Genomic DNA, 17,382 nt, shown 5'->3' on the forward strand with positions numbered 1-17,382 from the left:
AACTTACTGCTATTCTTAATTCCTCAAGCCAATTCATTCAGTCCTGTTTTGCAAATTGTCCACACTGCTGCTGAAAGCATTCTGAGAACGTCAGATCCCACTGCAGCAGACAGTGGCATTTTTCAGGGTAGCCCAATTCCTGTGTCTGCACTCAGACCTTCCAGCCCTACACACAAGACTGGCAGTCAGTATTTAGCGCTGTGCACAGAGATAAATATTTGCAGGACTGTGGGGAAAAAGTGTGTGAGAGTTGGGATTTACTGGGAATAATGAAAGTGGTGCATGTTTTCAAAAATGGATCATCATTGCAAAAGCACTGTACCAGGTAGCTGCCTTTTCCTTTCACTTGGCCTGCAGACTATCAGGAGGCTGTAGGATAACTACCATTAAGTAGCTTAAAAAGACATTAAAGTGTCAGCTCTTGGACGTGCTGGCACAGAAGTGTACCAGGAAGGAGCATCAGTTTAAGTTGCTTGAGCTAGCAGGCTTTTGTATTACAACTAAGACATTTATTAGAATAAATATCCAGTAATACTGTCTTGATGATGTGTGGAAGGGTGACTGTGTTCTGCACAAGTTTGCTCATGAAACTTTAGCTGTCCCATCTTTCCTCCTAAAGGAGGTGACCGTGACAGTACTCCCAAAAGCACTGGGTCTCTCAAAATAAGTTCCCAAAGACATCCTGGGATGCCCAGGAGGAGCTGTTCAGCCTCAGAAGCCATGGCTTCATCCTGCCAGAGCCTGCTGCTCCCTGTGGGGAGGTGGATGCTCAGTAACGAGGCAGCTGGCCTGCTGAAGTGCTGCAAAATTTGGGGCAAGAAAGCCAGGGAGAGCCCCATGTCTTGCTCCCCTTGTACTGGGCAGCCCTCAGCTGGGTCACGTGCTGCAGGCAGCAGCTTCTCTTCAGCAGGGCTTTCCCCTTGGGCTGCAGAGAAGTCACTCAATGTCACCATGTAGCACGTGGCTAATTAGCCCACAAGAAGCAAATTAGTTTATTATATAAGAAAGAGCATAATAATCTGAAATAGGCAAAGTTGCCGTTTCTGTTTCCCCGAGAGAATCAATGTCATTTAAAAGGATGTCATAAAATCTATTTTGAAACACTGCAGGATATAAAACTTGGTGCACTGCAATCAAAGCTGTTCTCCATCAGAGGAAAAAAAAGCAAAACAAAAAAAACCATTATCCATTTGTAAATAGCTCTAGATCGTGGTAGTGACACTTCCCACAGTCTCACTATGAGTTTTATGATTGAGTGCTTTTAAAAAACAACAACCTAGATCTTAAGACACTGAGGCTAGGTAAGCATTTTAACTTTTGTTGGAAAATAATATGCTTTATGGTTTTGGAGAAGAGCTCAAACACAAACTTGTTAATGCTTACAATACCAGAAATAAATTAAAGGGAGCTCAGAACTGCACAGTTTTAAATCTAACACATCTGAGAGCCCAACTCCTGATTCTCAGCTGTACCATTGTTGTTTGAAGAGCTATAAATAGAGAAGTCAAAATATTGTTGCCATTACTATCACAGATAAAACTACTTACACCTTAAGAGGAAATTGTGTGTGCCACATTTAGTCTAAAGGAAAAGCAGTTTATGACACCTAGTGGACACGATGAAAATTTGTTACCCTGCACCATATTCCTAGTGTATTTGTTTTATCTATGGGATAAATTTTATGTTAAAATTGCATTTATCCTGTGAATTTTGTGTGCCTGAGGGAAGCTCGTGGGACAAAGGACAGTTGCTTCCTTTCCTGATGCAAATGACTTGAAATCTGATTTAGCCTGAACAAATTGTGTCAGGTTGTAAATCCATTGCAGAGCCCCCACCCCATGACATTAGCGAAGTAGCAGTGCCTGTGGCCAATCTGCATATGTAGCAGATTTCTTGCTCAGTGCTCTTTAAAGTAATACTGGGTTTGACTAACCCCCAAATCAAAGTGCATTAACGTCAAATCGTTCATGCATGTAATGGCTGGATCTGTCCTGGCACACTCTGATACCATGGTAGCTCTCAGCAGCTGCTCCTGACACAACCAATTATCCCCGATACTAATAGCTGTGCCCCAAAGCCTAGAGCAGCTCCCAGCCCTATAGCTGAACACCTCGCCAGCCGCGGATCTACGTGTATCCTTAACCAGCCCCACCTTCCCTTCCTCCCCGAAGCCAGAATCTGTTGGACCTGTGCTGGCTCCCTGGCCTCTGGGAAATTGGGTCCCGTTAGGCATGGCAGAGGTGAGTCTCGAGCTGTTAGCAGGCAGAGCAATTAAAAACGAGTGCCTAGCACACAAGCTTTTCTGCTTGTTCATTTTCTGTGCGCATCACTCCACCACAGTAGGGGCACTCTCAGGAGCTGTCTCCAGGACTCCTGTCCTGCACCTTCGGCACTGAACTGATCTGCTTACCTGCCCAGCTCTTGTCAGCTCAGGGCCTCTGTTAGCTTTGGACACAATTTTTAGCGCTGAGTTTACAACTGGAAGAGAAATGGACCCAATTTCTCTTTCAGATATCCCCTTTAAGATCTGATGAACATGGTACATATGTTTTGGGTACAGGTGCGGTTTGGTCATTGCCAAAGTGCTGTGGGGCTAATCTTTTCTCTGTGCTGCTCCACTCTCCCCTTCCTTAGTAAGACTGCTTGTCCTGGAGAGAGCAGCAGTGGTGTAGCATTCTGCCTTCACTAAACCAACCGTGCGGTCCCTTTGTGCCTTAGGACTGAAGGAGGAGTCTCTAAAGGTGCCACCGTTGGTGTTCTCCTGGATCTGAACAAGCACAACCTGACCTTCTATATAAATGGGCAGCAGCAAGGACCTCCAGCTTTTGAAAACATTGAGGGTGTCTTCATGCCTGCACTGAGCCTCAATCGAAACGTCCAGGTAAGTCTTCTGTAGTTCAAGACAACTTGCCCTGCTCAGCTAAAGGAGGGCATATGCTACCGGCCCTTTCTGCTGTGACAGGTAATGTCATTTGTGGGTAGTCACTACTGATACTGGCTCTTTCCTTCTCAGCTTTCACTGAGAAGGCTAACACTTTCTTGAAAACTGGATTTGACCTTCTGTCTTGCCTCAAAGGTGTGAGGGGTAACCCTGTAAAAGCAAGCAAAAGTGCCTGCGCATCCTAATGCCTACATTGTTCTGCTGCAACCCATCCTCTTAGAAAGCAGCAGGGTTAAGGCTTCTTCTGCCAGTTTGACTAAAAAGCATGAGTATCCGAATTCCACATAGATCTTGTGTTTAGAAGTAGTTAACATTGGCAAGAAACAGAAATGCCAACAGCAAAGCAGTAAGTAGAGCAAAGACAACACAGGTCAGAGAATTGGTTCAACAAAGAAGACTCTGAAGTTCAGGGATTTCTCTCTGTTCCCAAGAGATCTCCTCTTGGAGGAACCCTCTTTCAATATAACGTGTTTTTTACTTCAAAACCACTGCATATGGCTAGAAACAGGAGGTAATGTAAGGGAGAACCAGCAGCTCTACCTGTGGAAATGCCAGAAGCCTGAGGACTGATGGAGGCTGGTTTTAGTCAGACAGGACCAATGCAGTCAGGGGTGGAATATCCATCATTTACAATACTCAGACTGAAGCAAGAAACCTCATGTGGCCTTACATGAACATCAGCATTAGTTACTGATGACATCCAAATCCTCTAAGATCTTCTGTAGCTTTATTGTATTTGATGCAAAATGCAGAATTGCACCTGCCTGGGCACCTGACTGCTATTTTCAACACACATTTTCAATTGCAGCTTTCCAACATCCTTTAAGTACCTTGCTTATGTTTACCATGACCAAATTAAGGCAGAGCATGGCCAAGAAGGTGTGAGGGGGAAGCTCATGGCCAGTGTTACTTCTTCTTTGCACAGGTGACACTGCAGACAGGACTGGAGGTGCCACAATGTGTAAAGCAGCCAAAGTTGCCCAGCAACTAATGAAGCTCCTGCCTGAGCCCCTGCTGGATCTGCAAGCTTTCTCAGTGTGATTTGGCACCTTTTAGTAAGTCAGAAAAAAAGCATTCTCTTCCCTACGTAAAATGTTGTACACCGTGTTGCTCACTGAGTACTCCACTGGTTACAGCTCGCCCACTCCATCTTTGATTTAACAAGCCATAGCAAGCATACCCACAGAACTGGCACGTGATTACAACTGGGTACCTGCACATATCTATACTGCATTGCATACATGTGCACACACATGCATACACATATTTATAAGGTGAAAAGGTAAATGAGTGTATTTTCTCTCCCATGGCTGGATTTGTACTCAAAAGATATTAAGGATGCTTGAAAAAATGGGCAAGACTAGGACTGGAGAACATTGGCTGCTGGAACAATTCACCAGCTGGTGAATTTGGTGGATTCCTTTTGCCTCCTGAAATCCTTAATTCAAGACAGTGTGTGTTTTGGCAGCTGAAGTGGAAGCTGAGTGCTCAGTTAAAGAATTCACCTGCAAGATTCTTTTGTCTGTTACTTCCAGGGGCTCAAATGACCTTAACTATTCCTTCTGGCTCTAGAGTACAGTAAGTTGTGACTCGTGTTCCCCTAGAATTCAGTGGCAGAACTTGCACTTCAACAAGAATAAGATCGTTTCCCAAATGCTGCCACATAATAGTTGTGCTCCTTTGAGCTTGCACCATGATACCTGCACAATTCAGATATGAAAGGTAGAGAGAAAAATATTCTTGGTACATTTTCATATTCCTTATTTAAGTGTGATTGTGGGGACTATCACACAGAGAAGATCTGATTGTGGTTATCAGCACAACTCTTGAAAAATGATGCAGGGTAGATCCTTTTGAATTTAACTGATGAGAGATTTATTTAGATATGGTATATGCAAAGTATTCCACACAGAGAAATGCTGCTTTTCAGCCTGTAAGTCCTGGGCAGCTGTAGTTCCAATGTAGCTTTGAGATCAAAAGCCTTAATTTTCTATTAGATTAGGGTGATGTATCTAACGTCTTGACTTCCATGAAACATTTGAGCAAGAGGGATTCATAGGATTAATGCTAAACCTGTTCTGAAGATTTTTTTCTGGATTGGGACATAAATACTTTGTGAGATGTGACTGTCTCTTGAATCTCCCTTGAAAGCAAGAAGCCATTTCAGATGCTGTCTGTGACAACGTGAGTCTGACCAACGTGGAACTTCCCCTAACCACAGCACTCCCACCTGCATGCTGTTGTCAGAAAACATATTGGTTTGTGTGAGTGTTCCTTTTCCTCTAAAACAAGTTAACATAAGCTCTGTGTGTGCATAGTGGTAACACATAAGAACAAGATGCAGCAGACTGTGTGAGCCCACGACATCTCAGACTTCTTTGTCATTTGTCATTTTGTCCAATCCTACGTAAGTGCTGTGGGATCAAACAAGATGCCACAAGCATCAGCTCTTACATCCTGTTGATGTAGTATGTCCTTTTCTTAAATTCTGCTGCTTATACAGGTTTTCCCCTCTAAGCATATGTCCAAGCACATGCGTATTGTTATCAGCCAAGTAATTACGAAGCCTGAAGCCCAAATCCAGCTAACTGCCTTGCATAGCCACAGGACCAACAGCCCAAGCTTCCCTTCGGGCAGCCTGGTGCAGCTGCACTTTCAGTCCCTGCCCTGAGCACATCGCTCAGGTAGTGCTGAGTGCTGGCAAGGCTGCGCTGTGACAGAGCAGCCAGCGTCCTCACTGGTGGCATCCTGTCCTGCAGCCACTGTGGGGAGCAGAAGGCAACCTGGCATGAAATAGTCACGGGCTATTTGACAGGTGAAATGCAGCCTGCCACCACAGTGCCTGTAACCAGCTAAGCATCTCGTAGCCCACCTCTCCTGCACGACAGCAATGCACCTTCAGGGATGTCAAGACTGAAATAGGAAACAAAACCAACAACAGGAAAAAATAACTTAAGCTGTTAAGCAGGAAAGCAACTGTACTTTCTTAAAGTCTGAAATGGAGAAACCTTTTAAACATTGGAATAACTGTGCTATGCTCACCTTGATTTGTTAAGGAATAGCAGAGACCAGCTGTGTTTTAATTTTTGGTTGTGTTTAATGCCATATGGACTCGTGCAGGATTTTCTAATTCAGTGGGTCTGCTTTAACCTACCTCAGCTAGAGTGCTATTGGACCCTGAATTTCCTCCCGAGCATGCTCATCATAAAATTGTCTTCAGTGAACCTAAAAGCTGAGTATTGCCAGTCAGAGCAGTGTGTGGGAATACTGTACATAAGTTGCACATAGTTTTTTATATTGAGGAACATCCCATGATGACTTTAATACAGAAGGCACTCCACTTTCACTTTTCTTATTAAAAACAACCAGATGTTTGTTTTGGGACTGAACCTTTGTCTTTGCTCCCAGCTTCTGTGAAGGAAATTCAAATGAATTTAGATCGTTTCACTCTTCAACCATTGCCAGATGTTTAAAATTAATTCTGAATGGGTTTTAGAAGCGTTGCAGTACTTGGTTTTGGTTTGCATAGTTGCTTTGGTATAGGTTCCTAGTGTTGTACCTTGGGGAGAATACAGTGAGTGGTACAGGGCACTATGTTTTAATGGAAATATGGACGGTAGGGACCCACATCAGCTCTGTAGAGAAGCTCATTGTTGTTCTAACACTCATACTAGTAGGGTACAGACTAGCTGCCATTACAGCCTCTTTTTAACCTAGTGGAGATGCAAATAAAATAAAAGGAATACAGTTAGAAGTAGGTATCCTGCATTAATAGGACTAATTTAGCCTAGGTCTAAACCTAAACAAAGTGGGTGTATGTGTTGGTTGTGTACAAATTCAGCGATTTGGACTTGGCGTGGTCCATAGCAATAAGCCAAGTTACCCCAACAGAGCATAGTCTCATGACTTAGCTGGATGCATTTTGGTAGTTTAACAGAAATAATGCTTAAGTAGATAGAATTATGCTAGGAAATGAATTACTCCACACATATATTTACACAGAGCATCCAGATGGCAGCGGGAGCCATCTGAACTTAGAGCAGAGCAGAAATTGCCTTTTGCAGAACAGCATCGGGTGGGGAGAAGCAGGGCACTTTCACCTCTCTGCTCAGGAGGGAGGTAGCTTGTTTCTCTGCAGGTAACTCTCCCATCTGGTTATAAACCCAGCAGCCTGCATGTCCTTCATCTACAGCATCTCTTTTGCCAGCTTCTATTTCCTCCAAATCCCCTCTCTGGGAGGGAGCCAGCCTTTAGCAGTGCAGTCCTTGCAGAAATTGCCTTGCTGACTATCCAGGAGGAACCCAGGGAACCAAAAGGTGGCACAAATACCGAAGGGCTTTGGATGTCTCTTGCTTCCTTTTGATTTTGGGATATTTGTGCAGCTCTCTGGGGCTCCAAAATCATAATCCTCCTGTATCCCAGGCACGTGGACAAGCACCGAGCTGCTTTTTGTGGGATGCATCTGTTCCTGGAGCACAGGCTCTTCCCTATCAATAGAAGAGCAGAGCCTTTTGCACTGGGATGAGTTTCATCCCATGTTCATCCCCTGTGATGCAGAGTCCACATAAGGCAGTTGTAAATTGACTAAACGTTTACAAAAGAAGCAAGTCCTCCTCTAATAAGCACAATGAAACTTGATTTCTGAAAACGTCAATCTGGAACATCTGCACAGCTGCTAAATGAATACAGCAGGCAAACTTTCTGTCCTGCAGAGCAACAAGGGGCTCTTAGCTTTCACCTACCCACACAAACCCAAACGTTATCTTTTGTGAACCATCATCTTGGCTCTTTCCTCTGCAAATTTCCCTATTACGTTTAGTGGGACCAAACAAAAGAATTGTGCCATCAGGGGCATTGTCAGATCTCCCACTGCGTGCAATGCTACACGATTTCCTGAACCTGTATTTCCCTCATCAGCCCAGAAAGAGTTCTTGTGAAGATCTCTTACTAAGAGAGCACAGGCCTAGCTGACAATCTCTTACTACTTCTGAGGTTGAAAGATGCACACTAAAATATGTCAGCAAGGACAGTAGGATACTGTGATGCATCTTGAATTTGGAAAGCAATTTGGCTTCTAAAACACAGAAGACAGGCACACAGCACTGTCACCTCCCGTATTTGCCATACTTTAAAGACATAAAGAAAAATACATTGGACTAGATTAAAAAAAAAAAAAAAAAGCTTACATATATCAGAATTTAAGAGGAAAATTATCAAATGTAATTTATTATGTGCATAGTGTTCCATCATGTTGTAAATAAAACCATTACAGTGTATTGCTGTAGTTTGTTCTTGGCTGGTGATCAGAGTTCTGTTGTAGTGCTGTATGAATTCTGTTTTTAACTTCTCCTTTTGAAGTATAATTAGTAAAGATGGCACAGAGCACCAATACCCATGTTTCCTAGTTGTTCTAGAGCAAGAAGAAATGTGATATGCAGATTATTTTTTTCTTACATATTAACATTAAAAGAGGAAAGAGAAAGAGAGTCAAGGTTAAGCTGCCACTACCACCACGTGAAAAATACTTTGTGATTGCCAACGAGGTGGTGCATTTTGGACCACAATTAAGATGACCTGTTCCTGTGAGAAGGGATGTGAAGTACGACAACCTGTTAACAGCAGCTTTCTGGTACCATCTAGTACATCCTCTGTTCACAAAAAGAAAGATGAGAAAATACAGTTGTTAGACCTAATCTCAGGCTTTATCAGCTTTGCAGCAATATGCTTAAATAGCAGAGGAAAAAATTAACCTTTGAACCAGGTAAAATACTATGAAAAACCCAAACATCTTGGCTAGCTCAACTTTGGAAGGGAGATCACAAGTCCATCAACAGGTTATGGTAACAAATCAAACACATTGCAAACATAAAGGGCACTTGTCACTGATAATTATCAAAGATGGAGAGTCATCTTACTGTTATTAATTTTTATTAACTTTTTTTTTTTTTTTAAGTGAGCTGCTTCTAGTTTTTATTGACAACATTTCTGGTGATTCCTCTGTCCAGTACTACTAAATGATCGCATACAAATGGCTGGAGTGGCAGCTCGAAGCACAAATCCATCACAAATAAGATACACTCGGTCTTTCTACGTGTAGAAGCCCATATGCAAGCCACAAAAACTACGTGTGGGGTTTCTGCATCTTCGCACAATACAGGAGACAGATGTGTGTTGGCTGAGCTAGATACTCAGCAGCATTTTCCCCTTCTGTTAAGTGACTTTCTGTTGTGTTTGTAATTGGAAGCAAATCCAAGCAGAACAGTATTATTTTTTTCTGCTAATTGGAGGATTTTTAATATGTTATTGTAAGTCAGTAGATCTAAGTATTTATGGATCCAGATCCCATTCGTTCATCCTGATGGCTGCTACCACCTTCCTTTAATGTTGTCAATAAAAACTAACCTTTGTAGGTAGCATGGTGAGAAGACATTATGTGATGAATATTGAAGTAAATGCATGAGGTAAAACTGCTGTTATTTCTGATTGTTATATGAAGCATGAGTAACACTAATTTAAATGTTGGCAACCAAAAAAAGTGCAAAGGAATAAGATAATGGTGTTCACTTCTGGTTAAGTGAAGGACGAGAAGTTTTTTTCTGTTTTCTTCTTACCGACAACATTTTTTTTCTTTAGCATCATTTCCCATACCTTATATGAATTTGGACCTGGTGAAATATACATCTCTTCTGTATGTGTCTGTCACCAGATCAAGAGGAAAATAGAAACTTTTATAATTTTGTATCTGTAGCAAAAGTTTGTATTTTTTGAATCGGAAACAAACTGCTTTTTGTCTTTTGGTCTAAAACTTTGTGTATTATTATTACTCTTTTGGAAAAACCTGACATATGAGTTTATGCCGTTTTACAGTTTCTAAATAAATTCTTAAAACATTGCCAACAAATTCAGCATCAGTGGCCTTCTTACTGTTATTAAGAAGACTGTCACAGTGCGGATGAGGCACTCCTGCAGGATGCATGCCTGGCTGTTGATGCCTACTTTGTTACCAGTCCATAACCCGGAGAGACAGTCAAGATCTCTTCTTCAGAGAAACCATCTATGTCTGAACTTAACACACGTGACACATCTCTGTCTCAGCATCACCCCATTACCTCTGGCTCACGTACTCTCTAGGGTGCATGGGGAGGTTATGTAGCTCTCACCCATTTAGACCCATTTATGTAGCTCTCACCCATTTAGACACTTTCCCAGAGACAGTTTCCCAGTCTCCAGAAATCCCTGATGCTGGAGGAAGCACATCTTGAAAACAATGACAGCACCAGAAGGATCTGACTGGCTTCAGCATGAAGGAAACAGTTATTCCTGTGCAAACAGGAATAACGCTGACTGTCACAGTAAAAGGCATAAGAAATAGCAGATAGGAAGAATGCAAAAAGATTTCTCCTTTTCTCCCTCGTTTTGCTGTCTGACCGCAGATAACAGGCAAAATCAGATGGTCCTTGTTCTTCCTTGCCTGTAACAAATCTGTTATTCAGTCAATACTGACTTTCATGCATCAGTACATGCCCCCAAAACAACTGTTTGCTGCTTGAACATCCTAAATAACAGAGCATGTAAGTGTAGTACATTCTAGTCCAGAGAAACATTAAGTGCATAAAAGGTTCTCAGCAGTTTAGTTAGCCAAATGTCAGTCAATATCATTTTTGTTAACGTGTCCAGTAACAAAGTTGGACTAAAGCTATCATATTTTACTGAGAACATGATTCTGAAAGTAGGTAGCATGGCCAACTTAAGTCACTTTGATAAGGTGATATTAAAAAGCAACGTGGCACCATTTAACAGCAACTTTTTGTAATGCATCCACAGCACTGTGTGTTTACATGCTTAAAGGGTGAGAAAACACAACATTCTGAATAAGCTTCTTCTTTTTTCTAAGGTTTGATGTTCTGCTGTCAGCTTTGCGTTTCAATTTTCAACTGTTTATTTTTAAAGAACTGAATTTCCTTCACCTCTTCTTTAACAGCACTTACAAAACCTGAGACCAGGGCTGCAATAATTAGACATTCCATTCTGACCACAGTTCACTCCTAAAAACCTTTCGGGAGCTGTGGAGGTGGAAACTGAACCCTTTAAATTATCTAGGCTGAGTCAGTACACAAGCTCCCAAGATGTATTAGACCCAAAGCCAGATAAACAGCACTTTATCTAGGAGCGGGCACTGTAAAACCAAGCTCAAGGATCAACCAGAAATTAAAAAGATAGAGGCTATTCTGTAACATCCAAAGCCCATCTGCTGCCTCAGCAAGTCCTGATGCTCTCTCTTCAATCCTGCTTGGTAATTACACCTTCACATGAAGTTGTGATTTGATATTTCTCCAGTCCTCATACTCAGTAAGCAGATGGGATATTAATTCCGGTTTGAATTTGCAACCAATACCGAACAGGAAGAAATCCAATTAAGCAATTATGAAATGTGATAACAGTGTTTAGCAATCCAGCTCTGGAGCTGTGTGGGAAGGGGAAGGGTGTGCAGAAACACTCCCTTCCTCTTTTTATCTTGCTCTATTTTCCCTCTGGGTTTGCTCCTTCCCTCTTTTTAGTCCTCTCTGTGTTGGCACAGCATTATCTCCAGGACTTGAAAGTAAGGTGGAAGGTATGAGGGAAGAAGAGTGTGAGAAAGCATCCCTTTCTGTGCCGTAGTTCTCCCTACCTCAGGATAATTTCTTATCTTGGGAAGGGAGCAGCCTCTGGTGCTGCTGTTCTCATGCTAGCTGTTAGCTGGCTCAGACATCATCGCTTGGTGAAGTCAGAGCTCACCTTATTCAGGCTCCTGGGAGGCAGCTAGGAAGCATGCTTCCCAAACCCTACTGGATAAGCTGAAACTCAGTGAATAACAATAAATTCCATTTCCAATGGAAACACAACCCTCAGAAACAAGCAAAAAACACACAACAACAAAACAAACAAAGCTATAGAGGACAAAATTCTTTCAGACAGACCAAATTGCTGAAATCCAAATAGCGCAGAAACTTCAGTTTTGACAAAGATTTCACGGAAAAAGCTTATGAGGCACGGGAACACTGATCAAAACAAATGTGAGATAACCGTGAACAATCAGGAGCTACTAAGTGTCTGTGCCTCATCTGGTATTTAGCTCAGGTCCTGAATCTTGTCTGTTTTTTACCCTGTCTTACATCACTACCACCCCCAAAACCACCACCTGAAACAGTGACTATTTAGAGTACTCTGGAGATGTAGAAGTTGAATTTCTAACCCTTACCTGGGACAAAACTTCAGGAAAAGCTCATTTTCATTCTCAACCAGGTAATTTTGAAGCCTTAAAAGGCTTTGCTGGGCAGGAGAACTGTCTGTTGTGCAGCTCCTCTATCTGCTAACAATTCAGGTAAGCAGAAACAGATGCCTGGTAAGTAAACACATAGTAACACCTACTTCAGGTTCAGAGCAAATAAGTTATTGCTTTTGCCACGTTCCTTCAGATAAAAGCAAATAGCTACATATTTGAATTCATTAACTAATGGATTAAATTAATATTTTGCTTAGAGCCAGTAAGCTAATTCTAGAAAGTGAAATGAAGTGACATGCTTTCTTTAGCACATACTGACTAATAAAAATAGCCTGTACAACCTTCTTAATTATTAAAGTCTTATTTTTATTTACAAAATGGTAAATTCTCATATTCCCCTGAAGAACAAATGGAGGATAGAAAAACCTGCAACAAAAAAATAAGGTACAAGAATTACAACACGGTGCCAGGGCAAGGGGCTATGTTTTGGTGGCAGTGTGAATTCTGTCTTATGGCTTTTGTCCATTTCCTTTTGTATCGTAAGCTCATTTGACAACTTTAGATGATTTAATTTTCTTTATGTCACCACTTTGTAGAATCAAGGTTCCATCTCTGAATTTTCCGACTTGTCCTGCAGCCCAAATGCTAGGCACTGATTTCTTCCTTTTGGCCTTCCTGAAATATGAGGGGGGGAAGAAGTGAATCAAGAGAAACAGCAGAAACTCGTGAAAATACTCAATTTAGTGAAAAACATCACTTATTTATGCAGTCAGTGTTGATATTATGGAATACCAAACCAGAGCAGGTAACAACCCCAAAACATTTATACTACCCTTCACCATCCAAACTCGTAGCACATTACAAAATGAACTACATTAAAGTGAGTTTAAAACCACAAAGACTTTCAGATAGACAAAGGAGATAAAGAGTTTCACATGTCAGTGAGCCTGCTGCACTATAATTAAGGATGTCACTTTACCTTCCAAACCTCTCTACGTTGCAGCTTGTGTTTTGCAAAACTTATTTCTCAGGGCAAATGCTCTCAGTGGCATATTGTAGGTCCCCACACAGGTATTCCCATCCATCCCACCTCCAACGGCAGTCTTAAACATGCCAGGGCAGAACTGACACATTTTCAGTTAAGCTGCATACCTAAAGCCTCTGGAGCTGCTAGACACAGAACAAGGTCATCATTTTGCAACAAAGAGTTCTGCAGTTTGAGAAATGCACGTGTGTGACTTGTGGTGTAAGACCGTGCATAGTTACACCGAGGCAATACACTGGGAAGGCTATACGAAATAAATTTACCAGCCTTAAAAATGTCTCACCTTTCCTTCAGGTCTTTCTTCTTCTTCTTCTTCAGAGAATCTCCTTTGTGTTCCTGTGTTTAAAGATACATATTTTAATGGCGAAGGAACAGAGCATCAACCCTCTGCACAAACAGCACACAGTTCTCTTCGCTTCACAGAGCGCAATGCATTAAAACAGGCTGGGAGACCTCCTGACAGGATAAGTGATGCAATGCATCCGGAGGCACCACACCATGCCCAGAGCCCTTCCCATCACCTTGTGGAAGGCACAGCCCTCTCACGGCCAAAACGCTGCCCCTGCCACATTGAGGAGGTGCAGATCCAGCTACACAAGGGGAGAGACCTGCCTTTTGGGTATGTGATAGATCTTTGGGTCAGAAGAGCCACTTGCTAGCAGGCAAAGATACCTAGCTGCCTGCCTGAGTGAGCCTGTCACACCACAGGGCTCGCCTGCATTTGGCCATGCACTGGGTTGTGCTTTGAGCCACGTGACAGAGGAGGAGAAGTAGGTCCCCTGGAAAAGAGGGTGGCAGGAGACAGGCTGGTGGAACAGAAACCTGCCCTGCAGCCTGATCCCATCTACAGCAGAGGCAGGGAACAGGCTTGGGGCCAGAGAGGCCATGCTAGGGGATGCACGCAACAGAAACCTCACCCTTGCTTTAAATAGTGAGCAAGATCCTAGATGGAACTGTGCTGATAGAAAACCAGCTGAAGATCTGGCCTTCTGTGGTTATTCAGCATGCAACAAGCACTAACTGGAGGCAATATGCCCTTGAGAGGCATGAAAAAATAAACAGCTGCTGACTTCATGTCATCAGTCTACCAGCCTCCAAAGATGGGACACTGTAGTGCAGGCAAAAATTCTGCACCTTTCACACTGCCCACAACCAGCTTGGACTGACGAGGTGAGTCCTGCTGGAGTCAGGAACCCACTCCATAGGGAGCAGCAGACGTCAAGCCCAGGCACTCCTCCTGTGCCTGAGGCATTATCTGTCAGGCTCTTGGGCTAGCTCTTACACGCTGAATTGTTAAAGACAAAATTTCACACAAACCTTTCCCTTATTGTCCTCCTTCGCCGCTTTTTTCTCTTTCATTTTCTCTTGATATGCCTTGTAGTTGATGTGTTGCTTTTTGGGGGGCTGCAGAAAAGATCGGGAATGATAACAGCAATGAAATTTTCAAATAGGTTCAAAAATATATTCACATTTGCATGGAAATAATTTTTCAGGTGGTGGGGAGGACAGAAGACGTGGTTTATTTCATTTTGGATAAGAGGAAATGACTTAGGGTAGATACATAGGAACATACGTTTCTTGGCAGAGAGGGATGTTTATGTTATGTAGCAGACCTACAGAGTTTCCACAATAACACTGGGCCTGAAAAAAACAGTCCCTTCCCCACTCCCAAAGACCTAGGGAAACTGTTAACTCACTGGGAGAAAGAGGCTTTAAAAAGCTTAAGAACAAGATCCCCCTCCAGCCATTTGGTTTTGAATGGCCTGATTAAAAATCGGTAAATGCTGTTTTCCATCCCAATCAGTCCTATTTCACCTAAACACCTCTGATACGACAAGCATACTAATTTTCCAAATGTCTATAGAAAATAGGCAAGACTGAATAAAAAATGTAAAGTCAGCATGAGGTGGGAGAAAGGGCATGGGATGGAATCTGGTGTTTTAAAGTAGTGTCAAAACCCCACAGTGTTTATCACCTTCCTGCACTGTAAGAGCTGGGTCACCTCCGAGCACAAAACAAGCAAGAATTACCTTGGCTCCCAGCATGATGGCCCGTTCCCGTTCCCATAAACGCTGCTCTTGCTTCTGATAGCCAGTGATCCCAAACTTGTGCACTTCCAAGCGAGCCTAAAACATCATAAAAAAATTGCAAGCATTTTGTAATCATCTGACCCGTTGTAAAATACTCGGCAGACCACAACAAATTCACACTCCCAGAGAAACCTTAGCTAAAACCTGAATTTGGCATGCTATAAAATAATACTAACTGAGTTTTGAATTATACTGCAGAACACTTAACCGCTGTCCATCTAATCTCTGGACAATGAGGACTACCAGAGGGTCAGTATTTGATTCTCATTTCACACAGAACTGGACACATGGGAAGGACCTGCTTTGTATAAAAGTGAACGATGTTGTGCTGTACGAACCCGAACAATAAAACGTGCTACCCACAGCACCCAGCAACTGCACAGCGCTCCCATTCCTTGGCTGCAGAGCTTTTGACCACTGAGAAACACAGATGGGCATCTGGTGCAGTGGTTCAACTATGTAAACATACGTACACAGTTGACGCTGCAACAGAACTCCCTGGCAAAACCAGCAGGGAAATCATAACCTTTATAGAGGTAGTAGTTGAAGCCCCAGAGTTTCCAGCAGTACCGCCCTCCACACAGAATCTCCACTGGAAGGTCTCGCTGGATCACAGCACAACCCTGGGCAGAGATTGGGCATGCAAAACAACTTTCACAAATCTGCAAACAAATCTGTAGCTAAGGCCAGTGCTAGTTACACTTATAGAACAGGTTAGCACAAAAAAAAAAAAAAAAATGTAAAGAAATCATCTGTTATTTCAAAAATGGAAGCCAAGATGCTTTTATTTTTTTTTTACCTTCATTTCCATATGGGACCAGAAATGCAAATTTAACACCACGTGCCTAAAACAGCATATGCTACACATCATGGGTCCTCGCAGAGCTTCACACTGCTGACATACAGTGCAGCTCCGCAAATTATCAGTGAGGGATCAGAAAGAAAGGACACCGAGTTGTAACGTGCCTCTCTCCATACAGAGCTGTCCACACAGTCCTCCTCCAGCACAGCACACGGCCAAAGTAACATGAAAAGCTAACTTTTTCTGGCTGTGTTTCTCCTCGGTCCCACCATAGCATTCCCAAGCATATAGATACGCAGACACGCACAATAAAGTGCTGAGATTTGATAGATTCCGGTGACTTACTTTTTCGAAGTTAAATTCCTGCTCGTTCACAGTTTTCTTCTCAGCCACTGCTTTGGCCTATAAGCAAAATAAAACATTTCCATTGAGTATGAGAAGTAAAATCAATTTAAAAGCAGATTCTGATAGCTGTTTAGAAAGCAGTGAAATGCTAAAATGGGTGGTAGTGGTATCTTTTTCTGCTTTTACCACTGTGATTTATTAAAGGAAAAGTCTCAGGTATTTTTATATGTAGATATTGTGGGGTCTTTCTGGAGCACCCTCGCACAGTTAGCGGGGTACCATCACAGCCTCCTCCCCGAGCTGATGCTGGGGCACCTCCCGAGAGCCCAGGCACAAAAAAAAACAAACATAAAAACAAGAAATAAATGAAGAAATCCACGCTTCGAGCCCCATGCCTACCTGTGGGCCGTCGTGGGGTGGCGGCGGCCGCCGCTTGCCCCCTCGGAACAGCACCACCTCCACCTCCACGGGCTGCGGGGCGGCGGGCGGGGGGGCGGCGTTGCGGAGCTCCTCCCGCAGCCCCTCGAAGAAGCCACGGGCACCCCGCTGCCCCCCCGCCGCTCTTCCTCCTCCTCCTCCTCCTCCTCCTCCTCCTCCTCCTCCTCCTCCATCTCCTCCTCCTGCTGCTGCTGCCGGCTCCTTGCTCTCCTCCTCCACCTCCTCGCCCCCATCGCCGGGCTCCTCACCTGCGCGGAGAGCCCCCAGTCAGCCATCATTCCGCTCCAGAGTGAACACCCCCCCCCCCCCTCACACACCCACACACCCCCTTAATTTTGGGGAGCGCCCCGCCGGCCCCCGCTCACCCACCCAGGTCGTAGAGAGCCCCGAGCACCGCCTCCAGCCGCCGGCAGGGCTCCCTCGCCCCCATGGCCGCGGCGGGGCGGGCGGAGGCGCCGC

The 17,382-nt window shown here is 43.5% G+C and overlaps 2 protein-coding genes across 2 annotated transcripts in view; one reads left to right on the forward strand and one right to left on the reverse strand.

The window, feature by feature from the left end:
* Positions 1-3,932, forward strand: part of TRIM67 (tripartite motif containing 67) — a gene marked incomplete at both ends in the record, with an annotated part of 30,135 nt that extends 26,203 nt beyond the window's left edge. The window contains 2 exons of the mRNA XM_082757866.1: positions 2,719-2,881; positions 3,867-3,932. Of these exons, the coding sequence (XP_082613992.1) occupies positions 2,719-2,881; positions 3,867-3,932 (229 nt within the window). The remainder of the gene's footprint in view (positions 1-2,718; positions 2,882-3,866) is intronic.
* A 7,937-nt stretch (positions 3,933-11,869) lies between these two features.
* On the reverse strand, positions 11,870-17,368 carry FSAF1 (40S small subunit processome assembly factor 1). Its single transcript, XM_082756330.1, is given in 9 exon segments — positions 11,870-12,878; positions 13,532-13,584; positions 14,566-14,652; positions 15,279-15,374; positions 16,486-16,542; positions 16,885-17,046; positions 17,049-17,133; positions 17,135-17,171; positions 17,293-17,368. Coding segments are annotated over 9 exon segments (768 nt in total). The 5' UTR covers positions 17,354-17,368; the 3' UTR covers positions 11,870-12,748.
* Positions 17,369-17,382: the final 14 nt, after the last annotated feature.

Source organism: Aythya marila (assembly GCF_965140915.1).
Source record: "Aythya marila genome assembly, chromosome: 3".
NCBI classification, from domain to species: Eukaryota; Metazoa; Chordata; class Aves; order Anseriformes; family Anatidae; genus Aythya; species Aythya marila.